Consider the following 23,903-nt stretch of genomic DNA (forward strand, 5'->3'; position numbering starts at 1 on the left):
TGTCATACAGCTGATCAGGCAGAGGAATATGTGGAGAATAGCAAGCAGAAGCTGCCTGCTTAATGGCAGAGGCATATGTTGACGTTTTATCAATAGGCATTATTAAATCGTGCTTGGGTGAGTTAATCTCAGGTTGATGCTGCAGAGAGGTTGAGAGAGACAGGCGTTAACAGGTCTGTGTGAAAGGCAGGTCATAAGCTGCTTATTATATCGACTCTCTCCCTCTAACGGACTCTCGCTCTTTCACACACACTCGCGCGCGCACACACACACACACATACCCACATTGAGCCACTGTTTTAGTATTGCCTGGGCGTTATCAACACAACACAAACGCACAAGTTTTAGGCTGAAAACACAGCACATATTGTTTGTGTGTGTGTGCGTGAGAGAGATTGTTTCAAACTCTGTGACTCTGATATGTCCATGGAGAAGTGGATAAACTTGAAAATGTCCCAAAATGCACTACAGATGACTCTGGTGCCATAGCTTATTGAAATGAGCATTTATCTATTCTTCTGCCAGAATCCGTGTGTGAGAGAGAGAAAAAAAGAAAGCCAGAAAGAGAGAGAGTGAGAGAGAGAAAGAGAGACAATACCAGTGTTATGGCTCTTGTCAGAGCTAGAAAAAAAAAAAGCAGAGGCTGAGAATGAGTGATAAGACCACCGACCTCCTCCTTCTGGTTATCGCTTGCTGGACCACCATTCTGCCTGTGTGTAGTTTACACAGCTCTAAGTAGCCCAAATGTTCTCTCTCTCTCTCTCTCCCTCTCTCTCTCTCTCTCTCTCCCAATCCATGTGTAAGAGGGGAGTTTCTGACAAACGGAGATGTGTAAAGAGCAATAGAATGCTTTTGGTCATTGACGTAGTGGGATGTTTTGTGTTTCAGCCACGTCCTATAAGACACGATGTGACCTGAAAGTGTGAAATAATTACATAGCTCTAAATAGCAATACTGAAAAAAAGGTTTGCCCTTTCTGGCCATCATATCCATTTTTTTACTCTAGTTTATCCATTGCTCTGCAGTTTTTCACATCCCCTTTACTTTATGCATTAATAGAAAACTGACCACCAAGACATAAACATGATGTGCTGGAAGCTGTCACATTCGCAGTGTCAACTCTGCTATAACCTTAATGTATAAGAATTAGTTGTTTATGGAACAATCTGAGCAGCATTCTCATTTCCCCTGTTCAAGAACTCAGCATTCAGCATCACTAGTATTCTAATTCCCAGCCTGATTATCTGTCATCATCTGCACCTGTTTCTCACTAGTTCATGCCTTAAGTTACTTTTTTAATGCTTCCATGGTTCATAGGTGTTTGTAAGGCTTAACAAATAAAAGCATTCCTCTGAAACTGGTCCGGTACAGGGACTGGACGTAGTGGGAAAATGAGAAAAAAATGAGACACACAAACTTGCCAAAAATGAGAGCCAAAACAGGAGAATTATTCCTCAAGACTACATTTAAGTATATCCTGTACTGCTGGATATACTGTAGCATGGCTGTAATCAGGTCATATGCGATAAAGGCATCACAGCCGCTTTATATCCAGCAAAACAAATGGTTATGACTATAACCTCTGTTCCCTTAGGTAGAGGAACGAGGTACAACAGGTATGGAATATCATGTCCTCTTGTGTCCTGGCTGAAGCCACCTATATTCACGCTGTAAAGGCAGTCTCGTTGAATGTGCCTTCACACCCTGAGGCAATGGGACACCTTTGCTGCTATAAGCTAATGAAATAGCTTCCACAATCCAATAGGAAACCGTTGTTTAGACAATGCCTTACCATTAACTGGACTGGCAAAGCAGACAAACAATTAATCACAAGCGCATATTCATTGTACGGTCCATGTAGACCCGTAGTGCACGTATCGGGCACAAATTATGCAATTTTCCCTGCTCCTCAGAAGCAAAAGGAGGGGGGCAGAAGCTATGAAGGTCGAAGACCATAGAGCTATAATCAGTGGAGACAGTGGTGCCAACGCATTAATCCCCAGAGGGGCATTGCAATCTGTTATGGAGAAGGATAGTGGGCAGTGACCACTACTACCCTGCCGAAGCGCTCCCAGATCTGAGATACCACCCATGGGTGTAACCTCCATTTCCTCACAAGCGGGCCCCCCCTGGAAAGAAGGTCCACCCCCAGATTTAGGTGCCCTGGGATGTCAGTACCCCTAAGTGACAGAAGATAAACACTGGACCATGGAGAATGAGAGAGTTTCAGCAAGGGAAGTGAGCGAGTCCCCCCCACCCCCTTGTCTGTTTACGACACCACTGTCATGTTATCTGACCTGATCAGAACTTGATGGGCTGTCAGAGTCAGACGAAAATGTCTCAGGGCTAAAAACACCTCCAAATAGTTGAAGCCTGTTTCTGTGACCATGGCCCCCTTACCGCAGAGCCGTTGCACAGAGCACCCCACCCGCTGAGAGAGGCATCTGTTGACACCACTTTGTGAAACGACACCCTGCCTATCGGAGAGCCCTGGCTTAACAGCCTGGGTTCCCTCCAGGGCAGAAGAGCTAACATGCATGATGGAATCACTGTCAGCCTCCTGTTCAGGTGACGTGTTGCACATAGGCGGTTGAGCTTGCTATTAGCGCCCAGTCATCTAAATAGGCCATTATGCGAGTGCCTCTCTCCTGAAGTCGCTGCCTTGACGCACTTCGTTAACTTTCGGGGAGCTAGCGACAGGCCGAACGGCAGCACTAGGTACTCGTAGGCCACGCCCTCAAATGCAAACCTCTAAATTTTCTGTGGCGCAGAAAGATCCAATCCCCCGGGCCAATTGCATTTAGCAGTTGCCTCAATGTAAGCAGTTTGAAATTGTTCGTTCTTAAAAATCGTGTTCAATGTTCTCAGATCCAAAACAGGACGCAGTCCTCCCCCTTTCCTCGGAACGACAAACTAACGGCTGTACCAACCTGAGTTTGCTCCTGAAGGAGGAACCACTTGAATTCCCTCTTTGCTTAGAAGAGAATTTCTCTCTTAGCTTCTCCCGGAGCACCGCTGCGGCGTTGTCAGACAACACCGTGTTGGCAAGCACGGTGGCTTGGAGTGAAACTGTAGTCCGTATCCCATAGCGACTGTGTTTTGCACCCATGTCGAGACTGCGCATGCACGCCACTCAAAAAGTAGGAGGCCAACCAGCTCACAATGAGCACCGAAAGGGCGGTCGCCAGACTGCAGCCTTATAGATGGCACTGGGCTTTTTTGTTTTGCAACACTGTTAACAGCAGAACTCTTTTGGGTTTGGCCTGGGAGGTTGTTTGTTTCACCGGGCGAGAGCCCTAGCTAGCTAACGGTGGTGGTCTTTTGTGAGGGTGCCGTGGAGCGGACACTTTCCGAGCCTGTTTCCTCTCGTTGCGGAATAATGTCTGGCAATGCCTAAGCCTGTTTTCTCTTGAAGTCAAACTTTGCCTGAATGGCAACGAGTGACTGGCCGAACAAACCCTTAGCAGACAGCGGTTCATTCAAGTAGACGGCCCTGTCTCTATCTGGGATTTCTGAGAGCGTGAGCCATAAATGCCTCTGTGCTACCACTGCCCTCACTGTTCCCCTGCCGAGGGAGAGAGCCAGCAGAGACATGCGCAAAATGTCTGTCACGGCCCTGACTTTGTTAAGCAGCGCACATATCGGGCTCTCTTGAGGCACCAGTGAGCTGAGCTCTGCCAAACACATTGCCTGATATGTCTGAAGCAGCATAACGGAATTGAGCACACGAGCGGTACCCTCTTGAGCGCGGTAAGTCTTCTCCAGCTGAGCAAGGGAGAATCTACAGTGTTTGGACGGAAGGACAGTAAGGCCAGACACTCCATGATTATGTCAGGGTGCCAAATAAGCGGCCAAAGACGCCTCTATGGGAGGTGGGCTAACCAGTCCTGCTTTCTCAGCTCCGTCCAATTCCAAATACTGTCCGTAACTGGGCACTGATACGGGGGTCGACAGCAGACACAGGCGAAGCTGGAACTGCTAATTTGGAAAGGAGGGCGTCCTGCTGAGCGACTGTATTTTTCCCAGGATTCTCTCCACAAACGTGACCTGACTTTCCAGAGTTGAATGCCAGAACTGGCAACAAAGCGCACATGACTCAGGCGCAGCTATCGCTCTCCTAGCATGGAGAATTCCCAGACAGACAGGGTGCGCTTCGTGCTGATCGTTCTCGTGCAAAGAGAAGCCGCACTCCTGAGGACAGGGGCGAACAGCAGAATTCTTCTTTGCCACATTAGCTTCCATGAGCATACTAGCTAGCACCATTAGCCCAGCTAAACAGAAGCCAACCAAACTGAGATGTGGTTGATGCTCTGACTGACAGTGAACTTAGTCAGCGCTCCGTGGGTAGATGACTCACCAAATGAGGCTGTTGTTGCTAACATCAACAGAAACAGGTAAGTTGATTTTAAGCTCAGTCTTATAACGTAAATGAGTTGCCTAGCAGGGCACAGAAAAGGTGTTCACAGTGAGGTGAAAAGCGTAAGAACTGCGAGTGAACTGCGTGGTGACAATGGCTTATAGGTATAGGCGGGGCTACACCCACGTCACCACAGGTTTGACTGCCTTTACGGCGTGAATATAGATGGCTTCAGCCAGGACAAGAGAGGACGTGATATCCCATACGTTGTGTTGTACCGAGGGAATCGACTGAAAGGGAACAGCATGAGTACAGTACAATATTGCTTTTATACAACAGTTCTAAAAACAGCATTTATTATCAACATCCTATTATTAGTTTCTTTATTTAAACATTTAGAAATTCAACCCAAACTTAAGCTTTAGTTATTTTTATTAGCTTTATTATTACATTTATTATTATTATTATTATTATTATTATTGTCATATGCTTTATCCATTGTAACAAAACTGTGGGAGGTGGAGTTGTAGCATTTTGCAAAATCATACAAAATTCTCACTTATATAACTTATAATCACTTATAATATAATTTTTACATACAGTAGTATTTTGATTTTAGTGCTTCTTTATTTGAGCTCTTACCTGTTTCTGATTCTTTCTTTATTCTCTTCTTTTTTTTCTCTCTCTCATAGGTGTTTGGCCGTCTGAAGAGGTGATGGCCTACTACTGTCTGAAGAACCGTCATATGTTTACGTGAGTCTCTTACCCTTCCCATTCATTTTCCTCCCTCTACCCTCATCCCCCTGCCCCCTCCCTGCTCAGGCCATTTGACAGAGATGCGAGGGGCACTTTTTGATTTGCACTCAAGGCGGTATACGAGCCTTTGATTTCCTGTTTTTACATTCAAGAGGCAGAGGAGGGGAAGAGAGGCTTATCGATCATGCAGCCACAAGCTGAAGGTCAACTGGGCATACAGCGCAGGGTGCTGAGCCCTTGCACTGCTGTGTGTGTGTGTGGGTGTGTGCACGCACGTTTGTGTGTTGCGTGTGTGTGTAAGCGCTCTTAAGGCAGGAGCCTGTAATACCATGTAAAAACTCAATTGATACATTTGCTGCTCTTTTACTTCATGACTTTTTTTCAATCCCCCCTCCGTATCTGTGTTTGTGTGTGGCCCATCTTTCATCTGAGCGTTACCTGGTGGAGCTGTTCTCAAGCACTCCTCACTAAAAGAGTGAGGACCTTATGAAGGAGAGCAAAAGAGATACAAAGGAAGAGATATAAAAAAAAACATATTATGGCATGCTTCCATTTCTCCACTCAATCGCTGCAGTTTGTGCTTCTGTCTCTCTACTAGCCCACTGTACAGCCAAATAGCTACCTGTCACTGGCTCTTTGTCCTTGGTGCAGCTCATCCGAGCAGCTTTGTGCACATTAAATTTTTAATTGCACTTCTTGCAACAATCAGCCCTTTATCCTCTTTTCAGAGTCTCGCTCTCTGCAAGTTTATATATTACACACTGGAGACAAGAGAAACGCACAGCACAGTCTGCCTGTCACTCTGCGATCGGATGTATGGGTGTGTGTATAGATGTGTAAAGCTCAAACAAACTAGGTGAATCATAATTGATGTTGATAATATTGATGGCTTAAGGGATACTGTGTAAAGGAATAATCCTTACTCATCAAAGTTGGACAATCAGATTTAACTGAAAATGTAAAAAATAAAAAAAAACGTCGGAACAGGCATAACTTTAAGAATTAATAAAGACATGCAATTTGTTTCCTTCCTAATTCATGAGATTTAAAGGTTACATATTTTACTATTCCTTTAACAAGTTAATACAGATCCCATCAAAAGAGTGTGTGTTAATCCTCCAGCCGAAATACCCCTCAGATTATGCATTTTTGTCAAACTCTTAATCTTTATTTCACTTCTCCGGTGAATGCACCGTTTCAGTGTCTATTGAGCTGCTGCTAAGCCACACCTACCATAGAACAACAGAGCTGAGCAACAAATATGAGGTCACAATAGGGGAAAATCTCATAGGCTTCCTACTGTAGGTTAGGGATGGGAATCAACTGTCACCTCCATATACCATATTATGGTATACTTTATTACATAGAATTTGGTTTATTTTCAAACATTTTTTTAAAGATTAATTAAATGTAGCCCTTTCCTTATAACATTAGCTTTCTCACTTAAAAGCCAACTGCAGCATTTAAACAACACGAAGTAACTCCAAATAAACCTGTAGAATTATGAAGAAACTGTAATGTTTTACCTCCTCAAATGCCTCCAGAGTCTACCTGACAGTGAGCATGTGGGTGTGTGCAGCTTCGAATGTGGACAAATGAGGCTTCTAATTCACACTTATTTGTGCTCGCACTGTTTTGAGTGTTTATTAGATTCTTGAAGTGTATTGAGTGGTTTTGAGACTAATTTACTGTACTCAGAGTTTGGAGAAAAAGGCAGATCGGAGGATTTAAAAAAATTCCGAATCGACATAAAAATGCATTTGTGTTGCGCCGCTCGGTACAGAATCATTCATATTTGAGGCTCGGTCATGGACAATCAAACTGAAACCAGCCAATTCAGGTCACTGGCCGATACATAGATTTTTACATAGTTTTTAAGAAATTGATTTTTAAGTCGGTGTGCCGATACGTGAATAGCCACACAAAAGATTCGCAATTCATAATTGAATCGATTTTGTCCCCCATCTCTACTGTGTGTAAATGTATTGTCTCCTTAAAAACATACTGATTGATTTGCGGTCATATCGCTATAGATATAAAAACTTACAGGATAATATTCCAAGAAATGCATTCTGAAATCCGAGTGTCTTAGCAAATAGGAACTAGCCAGCTGGCACTGAGCTCAAAGCTGTGCTGTCTAAGGTAGACTGATGTCTTCAAGCACACTTTCCACTGGAGATATTTCCAGTGTTATTATTTAAATTATTCCTGGTAGTTTAACTGTGAGACGTATTTAGTTAAAAATGATAGATGATTTGCATGCTGCATTTTGCTGCATGTACAAATGTGATCATATGCAAGATTAAATAATTAAAACTAGCTTCTTTAAAATAGAGCGAGAGAGAGCACGAGAGAGTTGAAATCAATGAGCCTAGTGGAATTGCATTCCAGTCAATGCCACCCCCCTACAGAGAGTTATTGCACCATTAATTAGAGTTATTGTAAATGCACAACATTCACAGTTCCCTCTCTCTCTTTTCTCTCTCTCTCTCTCTCTCTCTCTCTCATACAGGGGTTCCTCTGTGTGTGAATTAGGTGGAGGGATGACATGTCTTGCTGGGCTCATGGTAAGTGAAAACACACACATATACACCATACACACACATGCACACACACAGAACCAATCACAGGCAAATGGGCGATTTCAGCATGGATACCCAAACACAGGCACATTGTAAGCATTGTGAAATGAGTTCAAATACACTGGCATTTCCGCCTCAGCACCCTCAGAGCGATGGACTTGACTCCACATGAGCATTCTTACACACAAGCATGCACACGAGCACACATGCATATGCATAACCACACACACACACACACACACACACACGCCCTGGAATGGGGTGGGGGGAGGGGGGGGGGGGAGTGGTGGCCTGTGGATGCTCCTCTAGCGGAAGATGCTGTAGAGCTGATCAATGTTGTTTTCATAACACCTGCCCCTGTTTGTCCATGCAATGCTCCTGCGTTGCGAGACCTCACAGTACCATTGGAAAGACTTTACTCCTCTGTAGCAAAGTCCTTCTATCTCATCCCTCTTCACTCCATGTTCCACTCGTGTGGCTGGTTCAGTGCCCCTGGGCTACCCTGATGCCTGCATGGCCAGATGCAAGTTGCTGGCTCTTTTCACCAGTGTGAGAAACAGAGCGAGAACCATTTCCAGGAAAACAGCTTGAGCATTTTTTTTCCTGCTCTCTGGCGTTTTCTAGTTCATATTTTTCGTCAAGGCCACACTCAAAGTGCATGCTAGTAGATCTCTGTGAGCTTGTGACTGCTTGTTGCGCAGCCCATTATGTGACCTTTTCCCGGCATTTGAAGGATCCTTGCTTTCTCTAGTGCAGTCATGCTTTCTCTCTTTCTCTCTCTCTCTCTCTCTCTCTCTCTTGCTCACTCTCTTTCCCTTAGTCTCTCTTTTCTCCCACACAAAAACTCACTTAAATACACATAGACCCACACATAAAGAATTTAGATTTACTTTGATATCCTGGGAAATTCTGCAACATCAAACAAAATCACATCTTTCCACACACCCCCAAATCCACCTGACACCACCTCTGGACACAATTCCTTTTCAAACCTACAGCGACACACACCCTTCTGATAAGGACGTTCACTAGAATGAAAATGCGTTATGGATAAAAAAAATACATGGTAACAAAGAAAGGGGTAAGTCTGCGAGAACAAAAGCAGAGGCAGCGCAGTGCAAAGTTATATGAAGGGCATCAGGCAGGCCTGGCGAGCCGAGTGCGGAGTGACAGTGGAGCGCGATGGCCCCGCCTGATAAACACCACGCTGCAAATGAAAGGCTCGGTGCTCGCCATCATCTCCTGTCACAATGCAATTACCCAACAGAGCGATAGCAAGATAGAGGGCTCCCAGCCACAGGGAATGATAAAAGTATTGACTGATTTGATTGAATGATTAAAATAATGCAGACGTAAAATGAAAAAAAAAAAAAAGAAAAACGGGCCGGGAGACAGAAGAGGAGGGCTGAGTGGAGGTGGTGGGGAGAGAGAACGGGGGGAGGGAAAGAGAAAGGAAGTGTGTAGTCTGTGCAGCAAAGGCGGATTTTAGAATTCCAAGGCGTGTGTATCTGTATGTATAAGAGGGCTGTTTTGTTTTGTATTTTTGTTGTGTTTCAATTTCTCGTTTGTTGTGTTTCAATCCCCCCAACCCCCCCCCGCCCTAGATTGCCGTTTGTGCTGATGTGAAGGAAGTGCTGCTATCTGATGGGAATGAGAAGGCCATCGAGAGTATCCTCCTCATACTGAGCAATCTCTGTGTATTTGAGTGAGTGGGTGCATGCGTGATTGTGAGGATGTTTCAATTTTCTGTTATCACGCACCTGTTTTTATTTCGAAAAAATGCAGAAGCGCGCCAGCTCAGAGAGAAAGCATTGTTTCAAGATGCTTAGTGTCAGCTACCTTCACATACTGCCCTCATTTTACCTGGCTGTCTCATTTTACCATGTTTTTATCCTTGTTTATACACAACATCTTGTTATACCCCTGACATTTCACGTATACACCTAAAACATACAGCAAACGAACCTTGTTAATCCACTTCGATGTTTCTTGCTAACCATGGTGTCACAGCACACTAAAATTATAATCATTTTGCCTTTATAGCAATTGCTCTGACAATTTTTCTTGTCTCTTATAATAGAACATTAACTAGAAACTGAAAGTCCAGCCCTGTTTAGGGTGGTTCTATATCCTCCATCATTCACGAGAGCATGGTCCACACACACAAAAAAAGCAGCAACAACCAAGACGACGGCAAATACGTCAAAATTACAGTGTTCGTTAGTACAAAAGCCAGTGCTGTGATGACAGTGGGTCTTTATTGAATCTCTTCGCTTGGCAAACAATAGCAGTGACACGAAATCGCACACAATTCTCCATTGAGAGGAGAGATTTGTTTAAAAGAAAGGAGTCCAAATGGAGGGAAAGGGTGCTGAGATGGATAATCAGAAAAGACATGCTCGCAACAGTCAGAGCCCATGCCTAAGCCATTTCCTCTTATAGCGAGTGAAAAGGCTGCCGGTGGGTTGATAGAGCATTAATTGGCAGCGCTTTGTGCAGGAGATGTTTCTGCCATAATAGAGCACTGATAGATCTGATGATATGATTGGAGCCAGAACAACGCCGCTTGTCCCTGGAGCATAAAAATAACATTCTCCTGTGTACATTCTAAGGTTTTTTTTTATCCCCCGAAGGCAGAAAATGGAAGGAGCCAAACGGTTCAGATAGCAGTTCTTTTAGCGCATAATAGGCTGGTGATGCGATTCCTCATTCTGTGCCAAACCAAACTGCATCAAAAAACAGACATTTCGCAATGAGCTCTGTCTTCAGAAACCTACATCATGTGAAAAGTTTTTTTAGATTCTGTATTTATAGCTACTTTAAAATACCGAGTGTTGCCCATCTATTGTCACAGTGGTTCGTGTTACATTGGTGCGCGCAAGGCATTGACACATTACAGAGATTTTTAAACACTTCAGTGTGACTCCTGGTTGAGAACAGGCCACAAACAGCCATCTCCAGCCAGAAGTGGTCAGTCATTGACACTAATAGTGGGTTGAAAAACAATTTAATTGAATTACTGATTAGCCTTGAATTAGCCTTGGGAATAGCCTTGAATTACTGAGTGAAAATGTAGCATGAAGTGATTGACATTCACACTCTAGAACAAAAGACAGGAAGCTAATGCTTTCTCTTTACTCCTCTCAAATGGCATGCTTTCTTTTTGTCTAAAGGAATGTAACCAAAAATGAATGTTATTAAGATGGAACAGATTTCATGCCTATAATGAATATGAATACAGATGGCTATAGTAGAAATTGGCATTTTTAAACGTGTTCGTCGTGATACTTCAGGACAAAACCAAAAAGACCATTTAGGGTTTATGAAGAAGTGTCAGAAAATTTACTGTAAATTGTAACTACAATTTACAAACTGCAAAAAAAAAAAAAAGCCTTGAAACTAAGCCAAATTGATCCGATATAGGAGTAGATGAATGAGATGCATTTTTCACATTCTTTTCAATCTTTTTATACAAAACTTGTTCTTTTTTATTTGTATTTGCAATATGTGAATATTCTACCGGGGACCTTGCAACCCTGTTCCAGGAATAAAGATGAAGTTTATTAACATACGAATTGGAGGTGCTTTATTTGTTTATTTCCCTCAGTGGATAACTCCAATAGCCATACGCTCCAAAATATAGCTATATTTGTAGAATATCGCAACAATCCATAATGATGCTTTTTATTCCTATGAATAAATAAATAAAAATAAAATAAAATTATCACTGGTGAATGGAAAATCGCTTCTTTTTCCAGCAGCCCTCCCCAGTGTTTTCCATTCAGTAGTGATAAGGTTTACAACAAATACATTCCAGTATATAGACAATACCCACTTTCGGTTAAAATATGAATATGAAAACAAATAGGAATATTAAAACACCTAACAGATACAGATTCAGCTACAGATTATGATATTGATGTAGAGTTGATCCAGAAACCCCATTCAAGTTCCCATTCAAGCCTTACATATGAAGTTTTAGTTGGTTTTTTTATAAACACAGTGTATTGAGTGTCCCCATAAAAAAGAGAGATTTATAATGATTACTACGTTCTGTAAAATTTTCATTAGACCATAATGTTGCAAAACTTTATGGTCTCATAATAATAATTACATGGGAACCATCTGCAATATACTGTATGTGCATTCTACTTATACTTTTTTAATGTATGATCATTTTATTTATGCTCTAGATTTTAATTAAAACTTATATAATTCAATTTTATACATTAACAGTTGTAACTACCTCACTTCAAACTTTGCGTAGAGCTGGAATATTGCATAACCTAAGCTTCTTGCACATTAATTATTTGCAATATATATGAATATTTTTTTTTCCTTATGCCATTGGTCAAGGAAAGTTATGTACTAAATCTTGTTGTAATGTTCAATACAATTTAATGAATTAGATATTAAAGATGGAGGGAAAATCTAATCAGTGATGTATCACAATATGTTTGATTTTTGTATAAACAGATTATAAAAAAATTATTAAAAAAATTTTTGTATTTCAAGTGGTCAAATTTTGCCAATCCTCTGTAATCTTACAGGTGGCATGCTCTATACTATTCTCAGATTGGCAGACGGCACAGCATCTTATGTAGAAGGACCAAATTATTTTAAATAAATTTTGTTTAGAATTTAACAATGATTTGTGATATTTAGAAATTCATGATATGATTCTAACAGAATCGCATTATAAAACTAATTGGCAATTGTGTATCGTGATAGTATTGTATCGGCTGGTCCCTGGTGGTTCCCACCCCTATTAGATATGCTGTGTACTGTATATTGCACTGGATGTTTTTAGAGATTGTTTTAAAATGTTAAAAGCAATTATAGTTATTAGAATTTTGCAATTCCTTTTTGTTTTCACTAATTCAGGTAGATAAGCCATGTAATGTAATATTTTAATTAAATAGGAGGAGTGTGTTTTCTTGGTACACGTCGCAGAAAGGAAATTAGAGGAGGGGCAAGTGTGTGTCTACATGTGTGGATGCCAATGTGAGACACAACATTTCTGACCTCTTCCCCAGTGGGCTTCTCCTGATGAGATTACACTGTAAGCTCTACTCTATCTCCTTAACGGCTGATCGCGCCCATGTGACACACTTCTACAGCCTCTGTCACCCTGCTCTCCTTCACTGGTGTCACAGCCTCCAAACTGCGCTCCCGGCTATAGATTGGATTTGCTACGGTTGTTTGGCACACAGTGAGAGTAATCGCAAAGTGAAGAGGCAGAAATCCTAATTGAATTAGCTTAAAACTGTGGTCTAGTCTAATAATAGATGGGTTGCCATCAATCCTGCTGTACATTGCTATGGGTAAAGGCTCATTTGGGGGCAGTGACAAAACAGTGTTTGCCTTAACCTCTATTCCAGATGTGCGTGGGGTTATTGAGAGGAACAGACAGGCCGGACTGTTCACCTGCACTGATGTGTCCAGCAGGTGGGGTATCGGTTATTGACTACACTTATTTGTTGTCTTCTAGATTTGTCGTCTGCTCAATTTTTTAATTTTGCCATTATAATCTGTATTTATTTTAAAGGTTTAGTTTGACTTAAGATCCTCCAAAGTGTGTGTGTGGGATATATCTAGTTGGCTTGTTTATGCCGAAAGCGGGGCAAGTTTATTTGTATAGTACTTCAAAAGTTGGTAATTCAAATTGCTTTACATACAAGAAAAGAAAATAATCATAAACAGAAATGTGGCCGGGGGTAGCTCAGTGGTTAAGGCATTGGACTACGGTTCGGAAGATCCCAGGTTCAAACCCCACAACCACCAAGTTGCCACTGTTGGGCCCTTGAGCGCGGCCCTTAACCCTCAACTGCTCAGATGGGTAATGAGATAAAAATGTAAGTCGCTCTGGATAAGAGCGTCTGCCAAATGCCCAAATGTAATGTAAATGTAAATAGAAAATAATAGCACTTAAACTTTTTTACATTTTTTTAATTTGATTTAAAATGAAAAACAGTTTGAAATGACACTTTTAAAAGTACTTAGAATTTGCCTTAGAACAAAAATAAAAGTTAAAGATAACATAAAATCATAATGTACAGTGCAGTCAGTTCGGATGTAGCACAGTGCTCATTCAATAAATACACAGCGAATCAGAGGAGTTTTAAATCTAGATTCAAATGTGACTAATGTTTTAGCACATCTACGTCTTTAATAAGAATGGATGAGATGTTTAGATCCTTACTGATGAGTATATCTAAAGTGTGTCCACAATTATGTGTGGGCCCGTGCGCATGCTGAATCAGGTCAAAAGTGTTTAAAACACTTATCAATTCTTTTGTAGTATTGATTTCTGCATTATCGATATGAATATTAAAGTCCCCTGTTATAGCAAACAGTCAAACTCTGAGGGGATCATTGACAGCAGTTCTGTATACTCTCCAATAAAGTCTGGAGAGTATTTTGGAGGTCTGGCTAATACAAAAATTATATTATACAAAAATTTTTATTAGCCCAGGCTAATACAAAAATGGAAAAAAGGACAGAAAGCAGGGAATGTTTTTCCCCCCTCACGTTTTGTTTGTACACATACTACAGCTTTATCCAAATGTCCAAAATGTCTTAAAAGTTAATTAAGCATAATAGGTCCTCTTTAATGTTTGACTTTAATATTAGATATTTTTGTGTGAGATAAGCAGAAATTGTAATATGTATTGTGTTGTGCTTAAGTTTAATGGTATTTAATTTGTTAAAAATGCTTTTAGCTAACTTTAGTTTATTGTCCTTTTTTTAAAGATAATTGGCTATAAGTTGAAAATATTAGTGCGTTTTTGAGGTGAGCTTTATATAAGAAAATGAATAACGTCTAATAAAGACTATTAATGACTGATATTGATTTGCTGTTGGTGTGTAGGTCTATGATAATTAAATACTAACCCTAACAACGGAATGTAATAGAATCCCCTTTTTGGATAAAATCATTAACAATAATTTCGAACCCATGACTGTAGGGTTCCTGTATTGATTTATGTAATCACCCTGAATAGGGTCACTTGCCTTCAAGTTGCCCTCTGAACCACGGTGTTCAGGTAACTACGCATCAGCGGTCTTGATGATGAGTTCAGATCGCGCACTGTGTCTCATCCTTGTGAACAAGGTTTACGGGTTAGACACCGCCTTTCAAATGTATTATCACCTAAAATGATTTTGGATTTTCAGTGATCTAAGCGCTCCTCTTTCTACACTCCTCCCTCCTCCTTCCATATTTACCCTGGGCTGATGAAGTGCAAGAGTAAATGTATAATTAGCCTGCATTACTTTGATTGTTTTCTTTTGAGATTAGGCTTCCTGTCAGAGCGTGCGCTTTAAGAGGGGTGAAGGTCGTGCATGATTGGATGAGGGAGGGGGGGATTCTTTTCCTCAACTCTGTGAATAAGTGGTGTGGCCCCCTGCTGACAGAGGAGATTGTATTTCCACAAGACATAATTTTTGTTTACTGAGTGTTAATAATAGCTAATTAATAATCAGATTCTACTGCCTAAAATAATCAACTGTAGCACAGAAGGTAGAGATAGTTAGTGGGGAAAAAAAGGAGATGGAGAATAAACTGCCAGACGTGGTAACCGTCTGGATCTGAATCCGGATGCGGACAGTGTGTTTTGCATAAAAGTTAGTGGGATATAAGTACAGTGATTTGCGACTCTGAGATTTGATTAAACCAGACATTAGTGCAAGTAGTTGGAGAGTCATGGTGACTCTACTGCGTATAATTTCGAAGACATTTCGCCCACTCGTCTGTGGTGCTTCATCAGTCATTCATTAGTCTCAAAAGTCAGCTATAGACAGTATTATCTTTCATTCGCTTTTTCCTTTTTCTCTACATGTCATTTTTATAAAGCTCATAATGGGAGTTGTTCTTCCTCAGGGTGATGAGATGGGACAGTAAGCGGGACGTGTCCACAATGGAGGGCCGCTTCGACGTGGTCATGTGTGCTGATTGGTAAGTCATTCATCTCTCCTTTTTGCAGATACACTCATTGCACACTTGATCTGTGTTTGACGTAATCACATGAAGCACTCAAAGGTCCCTTCGGGCTACGGCACACAAAAAATTTCCTGCATATACACTGCTACAATGACAAGCGTAAATTGTACACAGGTAGGGCAGCATTCCAGGTTTTCCCTACCTGCATCAGTATGAGCCAAATATCATATCTCACCCTCTAGCAGCTTTTTCAGACACAATATGTCCACACCCTCAATAACAGCTCACGGCTCGTTGGCCTGGTGACGGCGCGTTAATATCCACACTCGCGCGACGCTTATCAGATGGCAGCCTTCAGCCCGAGGCTGGCACCGTGTTACTTCCCCTTGGCTAACCCCGCCAGGCATTTTCATTTTTCCCCAAATTGCCTCTTTTTTTCATGCTCGACGTCCCAGCAAATGGATGTCTTAGGCAAATTGCAAATAATTATGCCGGTGTGAGGAGCCGGGAGAGAGACCTAGAACAGGAGAGAATAACACAAACATTTCAATTAGCCTGCTTCTTAACATAGATCTGAGTCCTGATTTGTTTTTAATCTTTGTTTAAAAAAAAACACACAGTCGCACAACTTAATTTTTGCTAATTATGCAATGCAACTGATGTTACAGTACTTACAGAAATATTAGCTGGTTAGATAAGATTTAAAATTCCTGTAACAGTTTCAGGTTTAATGACCTGTAATTGTCAGTTAAGAAATTACAGTAATAAAATAAGCTGGATTAAATAAAAAATGTTAAATGCTAAACATACAATACGCTAGAAACATTTGTACCATACAGCATGTACAATCCAAAACTGCAAAGCAAGTGTAAAGAATTATCCACCCAAAAAAGCATTAGACTTTAGACTTATTCTTGCATCAATAAATTGCTCATTACATGCACTAAGACTTGTACAAAGTGTGCTTTATGTAACATAAGAATCAGTATGAGTGGTGGACGTGTTGCAGGCAGCATAATGATACTGTTGATAATCTCGGAAAACCCAGCAAATCCTACCATTATTCTAATGCCACAAAATGCCAGCTAATACACGGGTGACATGAACAGTAGAGGGCCAGTGTGCAGATGATTTGTGTGCAGTAAGAAGATCCTGTGTGTGTATGTGGGCACACATGAGAGCACAAGCAGCGTTGGAGATGACTCATGCCGGTATGGCCGTCCCCCCGTAGCTCCAGCCAGCCGCTCGCCCATAATTGCCGTCATCAGGAGGGTGATCTCTCGTAGATTAATGAACATCACAGCAGCGGCGATCACCTGCGAAAAGGTCAACAGCCGTACTTCTGCTTCCATTAATTACAGTGTTTCAGGCAGACGCCCAGGAACGCAGCATCTGACGCCGAGACCCTCGCACCAGGGAGAGAAGGAGGAAGAAGAGTTTAGAGCCATGGTTTACAGCACACTTCATGTGTCTTGTTCATTAAGCCTATCTGGCTATTAGCACAACGTGTATTACTTATTTGTAGCATACCTTTAAAAGAACACACACTGAATTGTACTGCGTGTGTGTGTGCGTGTGTTAAAGAAAAAGCATTAATTCTACAGTTAGAGAAGTGTCTGTTGTGATACTCCCCAGTTGGACTTACCTCAGAAAGACAAAAGGGGATCTTTTCTTCATGTCACATACAGTAATGCTTTACATGAATACCATTAATCCAAGAAACAAAACCAGGGTGAACAAAGATGGGCAAAGAATCCACCAGTACCAAAAAAGGAAAGGTTTACTTCCTATTCATTGCTAATATTAATCATCTGATTAAAATCATCTGAATAAAATAAGCTGCTAAACAACACATTTCGAGGTGTAATCAGGAAGTGCATTTCCTGGCTGCTTCTGTACCATACCTGTCAGTTCTCATAGCAGAGAGCAGGGTGAGGCAGGTGGGATTAAATGCCAGATTAAATGTGGAAGTGGGGTCAGAATTGCAATGCACTCTCTGGAACTCTACACAGATTATGCTCAAGATAATCTGAGGGATTCTACATCCAGATTAACCCAGTTAGGCTTCTCAGAGGAAGGATCTGCAAATTTGCCTAATGTCTCATTAAGCAAGGTGCGGAGGCACATTTCTTATTTTGGTAAAGTGCTGTGGTGTATGGTGTAAATAATAGATATGGTGTTTGTGAATGACGGCACCTGTAGAGTCAGCCAAAAAATGTATAGAAACTTCTGAATATTATAATCCTAAATGATAATATAATATAAACTTAAAAAATATTATGATGTTAAATATATTAACATAAAATAATTATATATATAGCATTACCTTTAGTATTTAAATATTAGGAAAATAAAACAAGATTTTTTTGGCTGACTCTGTAAAACTGACCTAATCTGTTACTCTTAACAATGTTGGAGACCCTTGGTTCACTCATGCATAAAGAACATTGGTCCTCATTATTGTTAAGTTTTTGCATGTCTTCACTGCTTTTCGATTTAGACCTCGGGCCTTGTATGGAAAATCATGCTTGGTAGTATGTTTGCATCATCATCTTGTTCAAAACTATATCTAAGGCTAAATTTAAACTAGTGCTTCACAAAATAATTGCATAAATATCAGTGCAATGAGCTGCAAATTATTACAAGTGATGTACACATAGTGGATAGTTTAGGAAATTTAAGGGGCCTCCGAGTGTCGCAGCACATCCGGAGATCGTGAATTCGATTCCTGGGTGATGCTGTAACCTCTCGCAGCCGGAGTCCTAGAGAGAGATGATTGGTCGAGCTCTCTCAGGGGGGAGGGATGAGAGGTACTTAGTGCTCCCACATTAATCACGGCTCTACAGCCAATCAGGGGCGTCTGTGAGCTCACGCAAGCAGAAGGAATGAATGCGTGAGCGAGCAGTTCAAAAAGATGCGGCATCACGTGATTCAGAGGAAACAAATGGTCTTCGGCCTTCCCGACTGAGTAGTTGTTGTAGCCCAAATGTGGGAGCGCCCCTAGTGACGGGGAGAAATTGCAACTGAACAACTGAAATTAGGGAGAAAATCGGGGGGACTTCATGTTTTATTTTTGGTATCAGGTGGTGTCCCCTTTTCTCACTTAACATTTTAATTGTTTATGTTGTGTATGGGCACAAATGAAGGTTTTACTCAGCGGACTGCAAAACATGATAATTGTAGTTGTAACAATGATTGAAGATCAGATACTGCATTTTCTAAGGGATGCTCTTAGAAATGGCTTCTTTCTCACAACACTTTTAGATTGCTTGTTGCTATGATTTAGGCAAATTAACATTTGATTATGCAAATTGAAAAAGTCAAGAAGCAACTGTGCAAGACATTCTAAGATACTAATTTTTTGCTTTTTTTGCATCCTCCTCTTTCCAATTATGAAGAGGGCACACTGTGTTCATGGGGAATTTCTAAATGGTTAAGACTTGATCTTTTTACCTGGCCTTAATTGTGACTTATGGTCATTTCCTGATTTGTAATTAAGAACTGTTTTTAGTTCTGTTTTTTTTTTTTTTTTTTTGTGTGTGTGTGTGTGTGTGTGTGTGTGTGTGTGTGTTAAAGCTTTTACTTTTTCCAACGGTAATTTATGATACAGGTATATGTCTACTACCTTATGGGTTGTTAGAACATGGTTTAACATGGAAACTAAGAGAACCTGGAGAGTGAGAAAAAATAAAAAGCGTCAGTAATGCTGCCATTAATACTGGTAATACAAAGATATTTATACAAAGAACTTTAATTTGAATTGGATCTCCTTGCCACGTTCAGACTCTAGCGAAAGTATTTGTTGTTGATGGGAAAAGAGTTTTTAGAAATTGTTAAAAGGTTAAATCAGAAAAAAAAAGCTGATCAACATTAATGTAATCAGTTATGTTATTATTATTATTATTATTATTATTATTATTATTGTTGTTTTAGGTTGAAGCACTGACTGAAGTCTGACTGTTTATTGTACTCCTTGTGTACATTAAGTTGTACTTCTTTCATCGTCAAGCAAATAGACACCCTGTTCAGTAATCAGAGAGTGAATCACCGATAAGAAATCGCAAAAAAACGTTTTGCCTTAAAAATGACTCCAGTGTGTTAAAATTTCCTTTTACTGTTTCAGCCTTGTTATTTCAGCAGTGAAAATATTTACTTATCTCAGTAAAAATATACACTTTAGATTTTCTAATTAATATCTATTGGTGCAGGTATTTGTTTACATTAAGCAGGTAGTTTATTAGTAGCTTATTATAAAGTAGATTATTAAATCCGGCACATACAGTAACTATTTATAACATCACTTTTACTTAACATTTTGATTTAAGAGCATAACACCAGGCTTCAGGTCTTTAACGTGCCCTCAGTTCTGACTGCTGCAGATATGTTTGTGTGAAAGTGGCACATCACAATACTGCTTGTTATTAGTGCCATGGTTTTGGAACATATGAGGCAAACAACCTGCAGGAAGAATAAACATACATTGAGCTGAACATACATCTTTTAAGGTTTAGTTTTCATAGTCTACTTTTCTTTTTCTTTTTTTTAGTTAGCCATGCTATGTCAGGCTTTTGTAAGGATTGTGGCAGTTTGTAGGTGCATTACGGTCATTTCTGTGTCTTCCACATACTCTGTCTATGCGCGGTAAACTATTGTGTTAACTGGCTCTGTTGACTTATATATAGCCACGCCAACCTTAAGGGAAAAGCGCTATATTGGTCCAAAGAAACGCTAGATGCTGTTATGTAATCTGGCACTTAAGGTCTCACAACTTCCCTTCTACTAATCATTTTGATTTCATTTATGGTGCTGGTTTAACTTCAGGCAAAAGTTTCATTAAATTCTGTCCACCCAGTTTTTTGATGCTGTGACAAAATCTGGGTCAGACATGAATATGCAGACATACGGACAGAATTTTTTTTTTTTGCCTGGCTTCAGGTCCCACAATATATAAAATGTAAATACATCATTGTAAGAGCGATTTTTGATATACTTCCAAATGTGTATAAATGTAAAAATGTATATGTCGTCTTATTTTTGTTCCATATTTTTTAACATAGGCAAAAATGTAATTCTCGCCAGACGTTTAACAGAGATTATGCCTTTCAGCAGTAATTATGACAGATGCACATCTATGACTGACGGGCGGATATGCGGAAATAAAAGAGGAAGTGCTGCAGTGTAGTAAGTGTGGAAAGGGAGCTTTGTGTAAGTTAGGGTCAATTCTTGTCCACTTTGTCTGTCAGTTTGCCTTCTATTGTCCACTTTGTCCTGCTCCACCCAAAACACAGGGTGAACAGTTCGGCTGCTGATGCAAAACCGTGCAAAGCACTGCACGTGAGCACAAAGGTTACTCCTAAATCTCTAAAAACTTTATCATCAAGTGTGATTGTTGTGTTTTGATTAAGTTTAATATGATACTCCAAATAGAATCTCCCTTTAGAAAAAGCAGCAGTAGTGTAACTACATGGTTTTTGTTTTTAAATTGTAGTTATAACTTGCTTGTTTTTCGGTGATGGTGTGGTCTTGTTGTCCATAAACACCTTTTTGAGAGAGAGTGAGACATGAATAGGACAAAGACCGAAGTCATCTTTCTTTATATTGCTCTCAATGAATCCTTAGATTGAAATCTGCAGCCAAAATAGAGCTCATGCTCAGCCAATCATACACACACACACACACACACACACACACACACGATCATTGCATTGCCTGTTCCACAAATACTTACACACTACTGCACATTTGTACAAATACTAACAGTGATTAGCTTACTCTCAATTACACATAAGCACTTGAGCAGAACAGACTGTGACATAAACACTCTCATGCCTATTCTTTGAGACACACACATACACACACAGGATGTTCCTGCTATAGACCAGGCAAATAACAAAACCCGAAAGTATTGACATTATTTAAAGTCATCACAACACTATGATTGTGTAGAAAGATTGAAGCTAAATAATCTTTCTTCTTATAAGGATACTGAAATCAGATTAGATGTTTGTGTTGGTTTATAAAAGCCAGACAATGCTTTTTGTGTATGCATACATCTGGCTTTTTACACAAATCAGCAGTGTGTGTTATATTATATAATAAAAGGAATGTGACCTCCTAGGCAAGGCCTGAAGCTTTAAATGCATCTACATATCTATTAGAGCTAGAATATTAGTACTACAAATTGATTTCCACATTGATGGAGGAATTTTTTGTAAAACAAAAATAAATAACCTGCTGCTTTATCTTGATTCACTATCATTGAAATACATTCTAATCTCCCTCTCCCTCCATCATCTTATTTCTCTTCTAGCCTGTTTCTCGACCAGTACAGAGCCTGCCTGGTTGATGCTCTAAGAAGATTACTACGGCCTGATGTAAGTGTGTTTTGTGTGTATGTGTGCGTGTGTCCGGATGCTTTGCTTGTGCTCATGTATTCTCACAGTGTAATTAGGTTTTGTGCTGTGATTGAGGGAGTAATGGAATGGCAGGGTTAATATCATGTAATACTTTAATACTTATTATGGGCAACTTGAATTGGGGTTTCTTCTATTTGATGCTCAGCTTTATCAGCTTTGTGATAAGAGACGCCCTGGCAAGAGTCACAATAAATGAATAAGCTTTAAAGATAGCAACAGATTTCATGGTGGAAGTCTTTCATGGTGGATGTCATATAAAAACAAAAAGTGTGAGGGAGAAATATTTCTCGTATATATAAGGGTATTCAAGTTAAACCAGGACAAAGTGATGGATGGATTGATGGATGGATTGATGGATGGATTGATGGATGGATTGATGGATGGATGGATAGATGGATGGATAAGTGGATGGATAAGTGGATGGATAAGTGGATGGATAAGTGGATGGATGGATGGATGGATGGATGGAGCTGTGCTGGTTTGTCAGTGTTTTTGTGGGACAGCTTCTGATGTGTAACACCCTCATCATTGTTTTAATTTCCATGTTTATGTTAACACTCTTCCAATCTCATTTCTTTCTCTCTTTCTCATTCTGTTTGTCTGACTGTTTTCAAATCCATACTTACATACTTTGAAGCGGAAGCATAGCTGTGCTTCGAGTGTTGAAACCGATAACGATCTGTAAAATTTTGTCATGAAAACAATATAGCATGAAACACTATAACTGGCAAAAGCATGCCTATTTGCATGACCAGTTGCATTTTGGAAAACCAATTAAGTTTCCTTTAATGACTTGAATGAATAAATGTTTTTTTTTTCCATTATTATATTATAACATAAACGAGTTGCCTAACGTAGCTAGAAATTGACATGGCTTTTTGCGAAAGTGTGTCTTGAGGTCGGAGTCAAACATAAAGGCTAATAAAATGAACAATTTAGCTCACTTTAGTGAGCTGTACAAGAACTCTAACTCTTGTTTGTTGTTTGTTTGTTTCATTTGAGTCCAGGCTTCTATTTATTTGAAACAATATAATGCTCAAAATATGAAATAGTATTTAAAGCTGAGGGATTTCAAAGAACCTTTAAGTAATCCTCTTAGCACGGCTGGTTTGTCCGCGGCCTGTTGATCTATAAAGGGTGGGGATGCGCGATTGATTGGATTAGTTGTGCTTTAATCTTTTTGTTTATTATCTAATACAATACCTGGAAGAAATCAAATACAATGTAATAATGCAAAACACCACTTACGGTGAAGCTGTGTTTGATGTCGTGTCTCTTCCGCTGATGCGTCATAGACGGATAGTGCTTACTTCTTTAATCACGCTCATAAGTTATTATTACCGTCAAATTCTTATGACTGCATCTGCTTTTTTTATATGTAAATGAGGAAACTTATATTTAAGTGTGGAATTTTTTCACTTACTAAATCAGCATCTGTAGATTGACATAGAAATATATATTTTTAATTATAGTTTTTGCTACTGTACTATGAGTGACATGGGATCATTATATTATTTACACACACAAAAACAAAATTCAACAGTGCATTTAGTCTGGATATCACCAACACTGAACTACTTGTCTAAATTTAATTTAAATAAAAGGATTTTTTTTATGAGATTACCTTAAGATTAACAGCCTTTACTTACAAATTTAAAGGTGTGTTCATCTTAATATTACTTCAAAGAATCAAAATGAATTTCTAATCATTTTAAACGCTCATTGTTAAAAACTGATTAAAATATTTATTTCATTAAAACCCTTTGTATAACGTGAAATCCCTGCAAGATAATGCAGGAAAAAAAGAAAGAAAACAAAACTGTGAGTCTTTTTAACATGTAAATTGTTCT

At 39.9% G+C, this 23,903-nt stretch overlaps 1 protein-coding gene across 1 annotated transcript in view; it reads left to right on the forward strand.

The window, feature by feature from the left end:
• camkmt (calmodulin-lysine N-methyltransferase) overlaps positions 1–23,903 on the forward strand; it is a 100,491-nt gene that overhangs the window by 70,798 nt on the left and 5,790 nt on the right. Inside the window, exons 4-9 of the mRNA XM_053502715.1 lie at positions 5,050–5,110; positions 7,626–7,680; positions 9,300–9,363; positions 13,077–13,143; positions 15,578–15,652; positions 21,948–22,011. Of these exons, the coding sequence (XP_053358690.1) occupies positions 5,050–5,110; positions 7,626–7,680; positions 9,300–9,363; positions 13,077–13,143; positions 15,578–15,652; positions 21,948–22,011 (386 nt within the window). The remainder of the gene's footprint in view (positions 1–5,049; positions 5,111–7,625; positions 7,681–9,299; positions 9,364–13,076; positions 13,144–15,577; positions 15,653–21,947; positions 22,012–23,903) is intronic.

The sequence above is a fragment of the Clarias gariepinus genome, chromosome 8, assembly GCF_024256425.1.
Source record: "Clarias gariepinus isolate MV-2021 ecotype Netherlands chromosome 8, CGAR_prim_01v2, whole genome shotgun sequence".
NCBI lineage: Eukaryota > Metazoa > Chordata > Actinopteri > Siluriformes > Clariidae > Clarias > Clarias gariepinus.